General features: G+C 27.1%; 1 protein-coding gene across 1 annotated transcript; it reads left to right on the top strand.

Annotated features, from left to right (window-relative positions):
* The first annotated feature begins 3,753 nt into the window (after positions 1-3,753).
* On the top strand, positions 3,754-11,726 carry LOC100159034 (baculoviral IAP repeat-containing protein 7-B). The gene is made up of 11 exons (XM_016806402.2): positions 3,754-3,847; positions 4,408-4,559; positions 5,241-5,421; positions 7,520-7,678; positions 7,860-8,065; positions 8,836-8,958; positions 9,038-9,183; positions 9,248-9,382; positions 9,447-9,616; positions 9,736-9,789; positions 10,619-11,726. Exons 1-11 carry the CDS (start codon positions 3,769-3,771, stop codon positions 10,804-10,806), a joined length of 1,593 nt encoding a protein of 530 aa, XP_016661891.1. The 5' UTR covers positions 3,754-3,768; the 3' UTR covers positions 10,807-11,726.
* Positions 11,727-13,145: the final 1,419 nt, after the last annotated feature.

The following is a 13,145-nucleotide window of genomic DNA, read 5'->3' as shown; positions in this document are numbered from 1 at the left end:
GTTGGGTTTAACAAAATTTGTTATTTATTTGCTATTTAATAACAATAATATGATCAAATAAAATGTTAGTAACCAAAATGATAAGATAAAATATTTTGTGTTCCTCGTTACTGCAGTACCTATACAGCAGTGCAGTATGAAGGTATATACCAGATACCTACGTTAAGCTCCGCATTGCTACTCGATGGTTAACACATAACTGTCAAGTGTCAACATTGAAGTATCAATGTCTTAAATTTAAGTGGGTAATATTATATTATTGTTTATTTTTATTGTACCTAAATACCTAATGGCAGGTATTAAGGTATCTGTACGACTGTACGATTTATGTTAGGTATAAGTTCCTAAAAACAATGATAATCAGCTATCACAATATAAGCTTAAAATAAATTGGTTTATTGATGATACAAATAGTATAATAATTAATAATATATTATAATATAATATTATTAATTATTATATAGGTACATTAATAAGCTATTAAAATTACGATATGGCTCTGTACCCAGTGGCGTCATTTGGGGGTTCATTTGCTCCCCCTTGTCATTAGCGGGTCGGGTATGGGTTAGTATTGGGCCTTTATATAGTAGCTAATAGGTAATATATTTAAGTAACCTCTATATATATGTATTAATTATTTAGTTATTGTTATCTCTCAAAAAAATGGGTTACTTACCTCTATGCTTATAATATTAACCTTTGATACTAACTAGTAAGTATACAATTATATATAAGGAGAGTATTTGTATTGAGATAAAAATGCAATATTGTAATGTAATGTAATGTAAAATATGTTAGCGAGCTTTTTCTTTTTAGTTTTATTTTGGGCCGGTCAAAAATTTTGTCCCTCCCCTCTCTCAAAAACTGAAATGACGCCACTGATTGTACCTATATGGTTATATACTTATATAAATATATATTATTGTATACTTTATGCGTATAGGTACCTACAACTGAGTCGGTGGAGTATACAAGATTTATCGATAGTGGGTATATGCAAATATGTACATTATATTTATCCATACATATTATTTTAGTGCAGGACGTAGGTACACTAAAAAATCAATGATATTGAGCTGTTATAATAAACCTATATATTAAGCAAAAGGCAATGGGGAGGTGATCAATACTCTCCTCGCCTCCTATTCACCTAGCTTAACCACTGAACTGAGTACCGAAGTAGGTATTAAGTATTAAGCAATAATCTCAGTTATAATTTATAAGTAGGTACCTATTTAATTGTTTTACAAATTTAATTAATAGCAATTATAATATTATAAGAATAACAATTTATATTTGTTTTATTTTTTAACCGATTCATTCAAAATTAAAATATTAATGAAATATGAATATTATATTATAATTAAAAAGTTACGTAGGTATAGGTTATACCATATTACAGTATATAGGCTTATAATATAATAAACACGTCTAACAATGTTAGAGTCACATAGTATTACGGCTATGCTCTCCTATTATTATTATTAATATTTGTTTTGTTTCAGTTTCATGAAAAACGTCGGATAATAATAGTGTTTAACTGCCTTCATAGCAAATTTGAAAATAGATATGAACAGACACCTGTCGGCTGTCAACCAATACATGTTTGTTATGCGACTATATGCGAGCATATATGATATACATATTATATACCTATCGGATATTACTGACACGTCAAATTATACATTTAATTATTTTAAACTACATATCATAGTGACATACTAATATATAAATTGCAAACATGCGTCCATATGCCCAATGGCTCTAATCTACGAACAATATAAAATTGACTATTGTAGTTTTCCAGGCAGTTTAAATACTGCAAGCACGAAGCACATATAAAAAAAAATAATAACAAAGGTAATTAACTATTAGGCGTACAGTAAATACATTAAAAGATAATCCTACCTACATTAATTTTATATGCATACGTCTAAATAAGACGTGTGTTTGTTAAATGGAAATAAAAATGCCATTTTATATAGACTATATAGGTACCTATATTATGATATTACAATTGTAATGTGTATGTAGAGAAGTATTGTAGCCGGTAGGTAACTACTAATAAAGTAATAAACACTTATGTGAGGATTGAGGACCAGCAATGCAATTACGGTACATAGGTACCTATATGCAATATAATACATCATTATTATTCATTAGTTATCTCAGTCTTACAAGCTCATGATTACGTAACATTATATTGTATTATTATAGCAATTATTAATTTAATTTCAACAATTTGTGTAATTGTGTTGAGTTCCATTAATTTCGATGATTAATGTGAATTGACCTACAACCTACCACCGGCTACCATATTAAAATATTAAATGTAAATATAATAACGTTACCTATCTGTGAACTCTCTGGTCTGTGTTTTTTCCATATTTTAATATTAAAATAGTAACATACATTTACACAATTACCAATTAACAACTCTAGTAGCAGTCCTATAAAGAATACTTTTAAAAAGTACTTGAGTAAATACTCAAATACATTTTTTTTTAAGTATTTAATAATACTTTAATTGTAAAGTATTTCAAATACTACTTAAATACTTTGAAAAAGTATTTGGAATACTTTTCAAATACTTTTGGTTTTTAAAATGGGTTTCTAATTATCGTAATATAAACACATAGGAAGTAGGTAATCTAATAGTTATCTAATAGTTTTAAAGGGAATATTGTTATTCAATATTCAATAACTTTTTTTAGAAATCTGGTTTTCACAAACCTTTGGGCTTCGGCTTACACAGAAATACAGAATATTAAATAAAACCATTATTCTATTATTGTAGTTGACGAAATATTTTTCCAACCAATTATTTCGAATAAAAATAAAATGTTCGAAATAAAAAACCAAAGTATTCAATAACAAAAAGTATTTAAAATACCATTCAAAATACTTCATGCTGAAAGTATTTAAAAAGTTATTCAATACTTAAAAAAGTATTTGAATACTTTTACTTAAATACTTTACAGGACTGTCTAGTAGGTACTCGACAGATCCTGTAGTAGGTACAGAAGATTTGTTTTTCAAATTACTAACATAATATTAACTTCTTAATTATATCATTATATACATCAGTGGCGTCGGGAGGGGTAATAAATAATAATGTTTTTACAAGGATGGTTGTACCTATAGTTTCTGTACGGCTATACAATATTTTTTATTTGCCATAACCTTTCATAGACTACCTATAGAAATAATAATTTAATTTTCTTTAAATTTGGTGAGGGTGCGCTACAACCCCCCCCCCCCACCTATGACAACGTCACTGATACACTCAAATACATAATATTGTATGTTTATATGTCAATTCGTGACTGCGTTTGCCAGACATGTAATTTTTTCACGTAAAGATGGTTCCAATGAATATTATATTGAAATATACACTATACAGCTTACTTCTTTTAAGGCAGGTTTCTATTATACACATGTGCCGTATACACAAAAAATGTTCAGATATGTCCACGATTTAAAATATGAGATTTTACTATTTCAGATATAGATTTAAGTATATCTTTAGTCGTGGCCATGTCTAACAACAAGGTATCGTGGCTAATCGTGTGGTAACCTAAACTAACCAACCAATCACAGGAAGGAATTTTACGCACGAACGTGTATAGTGGAAATCCTCCTTGGTTAATGCAATCACAACCACGGTAGCTGGTATGATAACAAATCATATATTATGGTTATCAATTCTTATCGATTTGTTGAACCCACAGAGACGTCTGTAGTACGGGCTACAGGCTTCAACAACTGATGAAAGTGGAGTGGTGTAGTGGCAACAACAAATCATTTATCATAGAACAAATCAACCAAGTATGTTTAATTTTCAATGGTAATTATTGTAATGATTACAGGACTTTCTGCGCATATTTTATGATCATACTAATATATATTTAGTTCTTTCAAGTTCCTGTGAAATGAATTATATGTATAGTGTATGCTAATTAATTAGTTTTTTTGTTCTTTGTCAGGAAAAACGAATAAAATGCATCAGATCTAGCTGAATATAAATATAAATAGTTAAATTGTTAACGTAAGTTAATACTATTATAAAAGGTCATGTTAATTGATCTTAATAATTTTTTTTGTTTTCACCTATAAGGGCTGTACAGGCGTACATAGTTTTATTTCTAAAACAAAAGTATATTAAAGATGATATTTTTTATAAATAAACATAAATAAATCTGTTTTTTTTTTTCAGATATCTATAATGTATAAACAGTAGGGAAATTGTAAAATTGTATAACTTATTTTTGTATTCTGTCTAATTAAGTCATCATAACAAAAGTGTACATTTTACTTATTTTTTTTACTCTCTCCTTCAGAAGACTGTTGTTTACAGTGGCAATTTAAGTTGAATTAAATAATTTAAAATGCTTGTGTTCTTTACAGATTTATTCACACTAATGGAATCGCCACAGTCAATTGATTTGAAAAATGAAAGCAATAGATTAAGTACATTTGCTGGTTGGCCAGTATCATTTATCATTAGTCCAAAATGTTTAGCAGCTGCTGGATTCTATTACACCAAACAAACCGACAAAGTAAATATAATTTATAACTAATTATAAAGAACAAGTGCAGTTTAGTTCCCCATCGCCATTTCAATTTTTTTTATCAAAACGTATGTAACTCATTGAGTTAAGAATGAAAATTTGTCGTTCATTCTTAGTTTCGAAGTTATGGCCTTGCAAAGTTTTCGATTTTACGTTTATATGCATGCCCACAACACTACTATAATGCCGCACAGAGGACCATTTTTGTTGCATTGAGTCACCGAGCGGGGTCACTTGCTCGCTGCGCTCGCTCGGACAATTAAAATCTAAAATATCCCTCGATTTGCTATGCAACACCTCTACAAGTGGACTCGATGGCCAGTTAAAATAAAATAAGTATATAGTAGCTCTCTTCGACTACTGACTCTGGTCACTAAACTCGAGGTCCTCCGCGCGGCATTATATTATTAGTGTTGCGGGCATGTGATGTAAACGTTAAATCAAAAATTTTGGAAAGCCATAACTTCTTAACTAAGTGTGAGCGACAAATTTTGATTGCACTATCGTTCTTAACTCGATGAGTCACATAAAATTTGATAAAAAAATTCCAAATGGCGAGGGGGAACTAAACTGCAATTATACCAATTAAAATATTACACGTCATGTTATACAGCTATATTATTATGGATTAGTAAATGCTATAATGTTATATTTATTTATTCATATTAGGTTAAATGTGCTTTTTGTAATATTTGTATTTGTCACTGGGAATTTGGTGACAATGCCGTCGATGAACACAAACGTCACAATCCAGACTGTAGCTTTATCCTTAGTCAAGACTGTGGTAATATACCTATTATCGAAGGAATTCAGTTGAGGGGAGAATTTGTTGAAAATCATAAGGAAACTGGTCAGTTTTGAATGTAGTTCAGTTTAAACAGTTTAATAATGAAACAATATTATATTTTTAACCTAACGAAGCTTATAAGAAGATATTAATTTTAACTGTACAAAAATGTTTATTATTTACAGAGCCGTGCCGTTAAGATTTGGCACCCAGGGCAAAATTAAAAATATTCGCCCCTATTTTATTTTTCATTAATCATAAATCATAATGCATTTCATTTCTATTTAATTTAATTTTTTTTTTACAACGTATTTTTAACATTGATTTGAAAAAAAACTAAAGCTGATTGTAATAGTAATTATTAAACAAAATAGTTAGGTATAATTTATTAATTTATACCGTATTAAATAATAAAAATTAATACAAATCACAAATTATACTATATATACATATTATATTTACATACGTATCATAAGAGCGTATCATATAGGCACTTAGTTTGAAACTTAATTTTCCTGGACTTTATTGAAGCAAAATCTTCAATGACGTCTTCAAAATCGATGTTTTTCGTTATTTCATTCTCAATTGACAATATTGCGGAATTGGTTAAGCTCTCTTGTGACATGGTTGATCGTAAATACGTCTTATTTAATTTCAATTTACTAAAAGAACGTTCCCCGGAGGCGACGGTAACAGGCATGGTAAGAAACAATCTATATGCAGTCATTAAGTTTGAACGAGTTGAATCAAGTTTATATTTTTTAATTGCATTTAAAATATTTAAAGCAGTTGTGTTTAAGTCTGGTAAAATTGCTTTTACTTGATATTTAAAAAATTCGATTTCGTTAATTATTTCCTGGTCAATATCTTCGTTATATTTGATAGCTAAATCAGATGCACATTTTTTCAATGTTTCAACTGGTGTTACAGATAGTGAATGACCAGAAAGGAATATGAAAATCATCAGCAATATATGATAATTATTGTTCAAACCTCCATTTCATTTGAGCCATCAAATTATCAAGAACTTCGTAGTATTCCAATGTTAAAAATTGATCTGCAGAAATATCTTCACCCAATGATTTTTCTCTGCTCATAACTTTCCTATTTATTTTTCTTTCAGTTTTTACTTCAGATTTTATTCCAACTTTATCACAAATACTAATTGCTTCAGTTTTAATTTGTTTATTTCCACTATCACGTATTTCTTGAAGAAAAACATTTAATGAATTTATCATTTTTGAAGCCTGGTCTATTGAAATATTTGATTTTTATTTGAATTTTTTATTTACACAATATATTTGATTCAATATTTTATCCCACATGACTAAAAAAGAAACAAATTCCAAATCAAACTGTTTCAATATACTTTCTGCATTCAACACAACCTTTTCAGCTGCCCGGTTCGATTCAAATAACATACTGACATGACATGGTGATTTGTAAAATGTAAAAATAATATATAATACCAATAGACAATAATTTGTATCTGGTTTTTTTTTACTTTCACTTATCGCACCCTGCGTGCTAAACGTGCAGTCGATTTTGAGATAAAGAATACGATAATTTATTATAAATACAAATAATACAAGAATAAAATGTTGCGGTTGACTAATTGCTATTACTCGAACATAGTCGGAAATATTTTGTTTGGAAAAAATTTGTAATGGTCCAAAATAATAGTAAAACAATAATCTTTTTCATATATTTTATTTATGTAAAGATAACAATATTATATAAAAAAATTTTTGGCGCCCCTTTAAACCATGCGCCCGGAGCGTATGCCCCCTAGGTGCCCCCCCACGGCACGGCTCTGATTATTTATAATAATGAGGTAGGTAAAATAAATAATAATATTTAATTAACTATAGTTTTAGTTCCTCAATTAAAATTGAAAACAATTCAAAAATTACCTAATACCTTATTATACAACAATTTTTTGTTTTAAAATTATGTTACTTAATTTTTAATTCAATTATTGTTACTATGAATTATTTGAGGGCTTATTCAAGGAAAAATATATATATTTATATTCTATTAATATAAATAATTAATAAATATACAAGTGTATATTTAAATACATAAAATTATATCATTTTAAAATGTACACCTTTCTTACTGTTAATAATATAATTAATTATTTTACATTTTCATGAAATAGGTGAACCAATTGATATTCAAGGTTTGGGTGTTAGAGCTCATAGAGTAGCTTTTCATTTGAAGTATAATTCATTCAGTGCTCGATTAAAGTCATTCAGAGGTTGGAATAATGAATCACAAAAACCTGAAGACTTGGCTACTGCTGGATTTTTTTTTACTGGTACAATTATTTATCTTTATTTATTTAGTAATATATGCGTTTATAAACTTATATTATTTGAATCATATTGTATTTGCAGAAATATCAAATAATTTAATATTTTTTGTACAACAGCATTTAATATTTAAAAACTTATTGGCCCTACCTATTTAATAAATAGATGTAAAATGAATAATTACAGGTAGTAATGATGAAGTTCGCTGTTATTACTGTGATGGAGGTCTTCAAAATTGGGAGGTAGCTGATAATTCATGGGTTGAACACGCAAAATGGTTTCCAAATTGTGGTTTCTTAAATTTAGTTAAAGGAGAAAAATTCTTGGATGGAAGTTTGGTGGAAAGATTTAATGCGCTTTTAAGTAGACCTAGGCCTGAAGATTCAACAGAGGTATGTCGAAATTCAAATTTGTATAGTCTATTTACTACATTACATGGGTAGTTGAAAATAATTAATTCACTTAACGTAAAACACTGATTATATCAAATGTACCTATTACTTTTAAAAATATTTTTGTATGTAATTGGAAGTGATAACATAACAACATTTTTGAAGAAAAAAATGTTTTCCTTTTTGTTTTGTTTTTAATCTTGACATATATTTTTAATTTTATATTCTGAATAAGAATTTTTTCGATTATTTTGAATTATAAGAATTGAATTGTAAACAAGTAGTTATTAACTACTATAAGTTACAAGCATTTAAAGTTTAGATGAGGAGTTGTAGTGGACCTACGTTGTTTTACAATGTATCCTTGTATTACTTCACTCCTCTTGTTTAAATCTTAAATGCTAAATAAGTTTTCCCCAGGTTAGTTAACCTGTAAAAAGATAGAAAATAACTACAAAAAAAAAAGTTTTATTTTTGTAATTTATTATAACTTATTAGTAGTTATTATAATTGTTACAAATAAATTAATCTATTAACAAATAGCCTTGAAATTTAATTATATTTTGAAAATTCTAAATGTTTTTATTTGATGTTTTAATGTTTTCTGTCAAATAGATCCCAGTATAAATTATTAATTAATTTAAAATATACATACACTTATTTTATATGTAGAATTATAAATATACCAAATACTGAAAGTTATAACACTTCTATTATTATATCATTATCGTGCAAGTACTATCTTACATTTAATGTTATACTTTTAATAGGGACAAGTTGTTAGTATACACCAAACGGATAACATTTCACCATATAATATGAGTTCTTCAACTAGAAGTAATGAGACCACTGATCGTCAAATTAGCGATCTTATGCTATTGCCTCCTGCACTAGTAAGATATAAGATTTCTCTTATTTTCTATGTTTCTACACATTGAGATTTATTTAAAATAACAATCAATAACATTTTAGATGGCATTAGAGTTAGGCTTGCAACCATCTCAGATTCGACAAGCAATTCGTAGTAATCTGCAAGATATTGGCACACCTTTCCGTTCAATGGATAGTTTTATGCAACAAGTTTTAAATCAAGATCAAAATTCATTTTTTTCTAATGGGTATTTATCAAAACAAATTTTTAAGAATTAAAATAAGTATGTATTTAAAAATAATATATTTTAGAGATACGTTGACTCTGGAACAAATTATTCAGAGAGAAGGATCAATGGACAGAATAGAAATTTCTCATCGTCGTCTTGATAATGATTATGTCTACAACATATCTGAAGAATCTAGTGATTCTGATGGAAGTGATGAGTAAGTTAGCAAATTAGTATGATTTAAATTGAATTTATTCAACATATTTATTTCATTTTTACAGAATATATATTGAGTCAGAAAATGATTTAGAAGAAGATGAACCAATCTCTGAACCTCAAGAGCAAAATTTAACAAATAGTCAAAATGAAAGTGATGTTCTTGATACAAATGAATCTGTGTTTGTAGCTAACAGTATTCAATCCAATCAATCGAATGATATTCAAATTAAAGGTATTCAAATTATTTTCATGATTTCATTTTGATTGCATAATTATATACATATTACGTATTTACGCACTGTTTTGGCCAGTTTTTAATTTTTTAATCATTTAATTTTGTGTTAATTTTAGAAGAAGCTAATGTACCAAGTAACGAATCTGCAAATATAAAATCATCTCATTCTGGTATTTTTGTTTTTATTTAATAAATATGTTTTAAATTTATATTGTCATCTTAAAGACTAATAACCCTAGTGGTAGAATTATTATATTATATTATCTCCTAATTCTAGTGGTCAGGAATAGCTTGCTCTTTGTAGTGACGTGACAATAGTGTGCTAATTTTTTTTTTATTTTTTACTTGAACAAAATATTTGCATAATTTGTTGTTAAGTAGCTTCTTTTATAGTTTCCTGACGACTGCCTAATTTACAGGTTTAATATTCAGATGGTCATTACTTAAAATGCCAGTTGCTTTAACTATCACTTAAGGGTGTAGGTGCCGATTTTTCCAATTTTCCGGAATTCTTTACAATTTGAAAATTGTGTTTTAAAGCATATAATTCTGCTATAAATTCAAAAACAAGATCCTTTTTAATAAAAATTAATTTAATTATTGCTATGATTATTTTTGTTTGCATTCCAACATATTATAAATTATTAATTAAAAAACTGTTAATATTTAGTTCACATTTTATTTTTAAATTTCATACGGAACATTTTTTTGAAATTCAAATCATTTCTTAATTTCCTAAAATAAAAAAACTTTTACTATCCACTAAACGGAAAAAGGTTAAACTTTTGGTGCAGTTGTGACAAGAAATAATATGTTAAATGTGATAAAGTCTATCGCAAATAACCTTCATAATAAAATATTGTCTCACAAACGTTTTGTAATAAAATACTCTTTGAATTTCCAATTTTTAGTGTCAAACCCTTTAAGTTAGGGAAAAATAACCTATTAAAAGATGCACAATTATGACAAATATAATTAATTTGTATTATTTTCATTTAGATTTAGAAGAAGAAAACCGTCGTTTGAAAGAAGCCCGCCTTTGTAAAATTTGTCTCGATCAAGAATTGGGTGTTGTTATGTTACCTTGTGCTCATTTAGTTGCATGCATCACTTGTGCTTCTAGTCTACCAGACTGTCCATTATGTCGACAGACCATCAAGGCTACTGTTCGTACATTCCTTTCTTAAAGATTAATATTATATTTACAAATTTTTACTTTTCACTTAATTCACATTTGTTGGACATATTAATACATAACAAATTTGATGTATAGATTGCCTGTTGCTATTTATATATATATATATTTATGTTAACCTTTACTATAAGAAAAAAATAGAAATTTGGTGAGAATTTCAAATATATTAATGTTTGGTGTGGCTGTCAATTTTGCTATACTTTAAATTATAATTAATAGGAAATTTGTATTCTGTTGGAATATTTAAATTTAGGTAGAAAAATGTATTGTTTTAAATAGTATACAAAATTGTTTTTTCTTAAATATTTTTTAAAAAAAAAACTGAAAATTGATTAAAAATAGTTCTGTATATTTAACTTGTACTCATTCTTACATTTAGATTATTTTTATATTTTGTGTAATGTGTATGATAAATAGGTATGTAGCTTCCATATCAAATGCTTTTATCAAAAACTTTGAGTGCTAAATTGCAGACACTTCTTACAGAATGTAAAGAAAATATTTTTATGATTACAAGCATATTATATAAATAAACATTAATAATAAAATGTATGATGGTGTAAATTATATTGTTATGCTAAAAGTATAATAACTAAACAGTTAAGTCATTAAAACTTAATAAAGTTACTTATTAGATAGTATGTACATAGTGATTAATTTTAGTTGTTTTAATAATATGTAATGTTTAATATGTTATTTATTGTTTTTAGTAATTTTAATCATTATTTCTTTAGCTTTTATTTAATTTTCCAATCATATGTAAAAGAAACAGCCATCTGTTGAATAAATTAAACAATAAACAGCTGCCTGAGTAATAGTGGAGATCTTTGCTTAGGTTGTTATAACTTTTAGTCTCTATAGTAAAAAATATTCAAAGTTTTCCAAAAATTATTCAGTGCCGAAACAAATATATTTGTGAAGTTTGATTTGTTATGAATTGATGTTCAAATTATAAAATAGACTTAAGATATAAATATGATATAAGTTATTTTTTTTAATCAATATTTCTTCAGAAAAACTGTAAAATTGTAAATTTATTTAATTTATAAGTAGTTCTTTGAAAAGCAAAAAAAAAAAAAAAACAATAATAGCATTTATTAGATTAGACATGTTGTATTGGCTATTACTGAATTAGTTTCTTAATAAAAACCTAATTCATATAATATGTGTGTAACACAGCTATAGATACTATATAGCAGAGGTATTCAAACTGTGCGTCGTGACTCTTAGGGGCGTTGTGAAAATTGTGGATCGGAACCACATCAAAGCACTAGAAACCAAAATTTTTGTAGGTCTTGTATAATTAATATAAATATTATGCGATTATGCAAACGATAATGAGACACATTACCCTACTATTTGAAGTTTTATTTCTAAGTACTAAAGTCACTGTTATTATCACCCATATTGGCTATATTAATATGATATCTGTATTGTTTCAATTTTTATAATAATTTGATAGCCGTACAAATATTGTGAACATACAAAAGAGCTGCCTGATGAAAAAGTTTGAATACCTATGCTATATAGTATCTATTATAGCTGTGGTGTGAAACAGTGTTTCCACTTTAAGATATCAGGGATGTTTTATAATATATTACACCACTTTAAGACATATTTTGTAAATTAAATAAATAGTAATTATATAATGCCACGGAGAAAGTATTATATCTTTAATCGTGTATGAACACTGAAACACTTTAATGTAATATAGGATACACACTAGGCATAGGTGCAATTAGGGAGGTGGCTTAGACCCCCAGTTTTTTAACCACATTTTAGTTTAAAATATAAATGATCAGGGTCTGTGCTGCTGATACAACTCTAGCCCCTTCCAGAAAAATATCCCTAGTTGCACCTATGACACTACTACTACAACATATAGGTACCTAAGTAGTTAGTATATTATTATTTATGTTCATTTGTTCATATAATCTTACCATAAATATCATTAGACATAAATCTATAAATATAGAAATTCCTTTTACTATCCAATTTATTTTTAATTCTATTGATTAGTTTAATGGGTATTAAAGAATCCATTATTTTCTTATGATATTTTGTTAATTATTTATGTCCAGTACCCATGGTTAATGCATTTAAAAAGAAAATACTTGAAATTATTTACAACCTTTAATATTCATACATACTTAGAATTTAGATGGTTAAATAACATTTTCAAACCTTTTGGGAGCTAATTTGCTTTATAAAATAATACTTATGTACAAGATAAAAATATCAATGTTTAAATGCGGATTTTCCTTCTCAGTTCTCAAATTTGATCTATACATATTTACTTTAGAACATTTAATTTGTGTATATAAACTTACA

This window comes from Acyrthosiphon pisum, chromosome A3, assembly GCF_005508785.2.
Source record: "Acyrthosiphon pisum isolate AL4f chromosome A3, pea_aphid_22Mar2018_4r6ur, whole genome shotgun sequence".
In the NCBI taxonomy this organism is placed as follows: domain Eukaryota; kingdom Metazoa; phylum Arthropoda; class Insecta; order Hemiptera; family Aphididae; genus Acyrthosiphon; species Acyrthosiphon pisum.
This window is presented reverse-complemented; position numbering and strand designations above follow the sequence as displayed.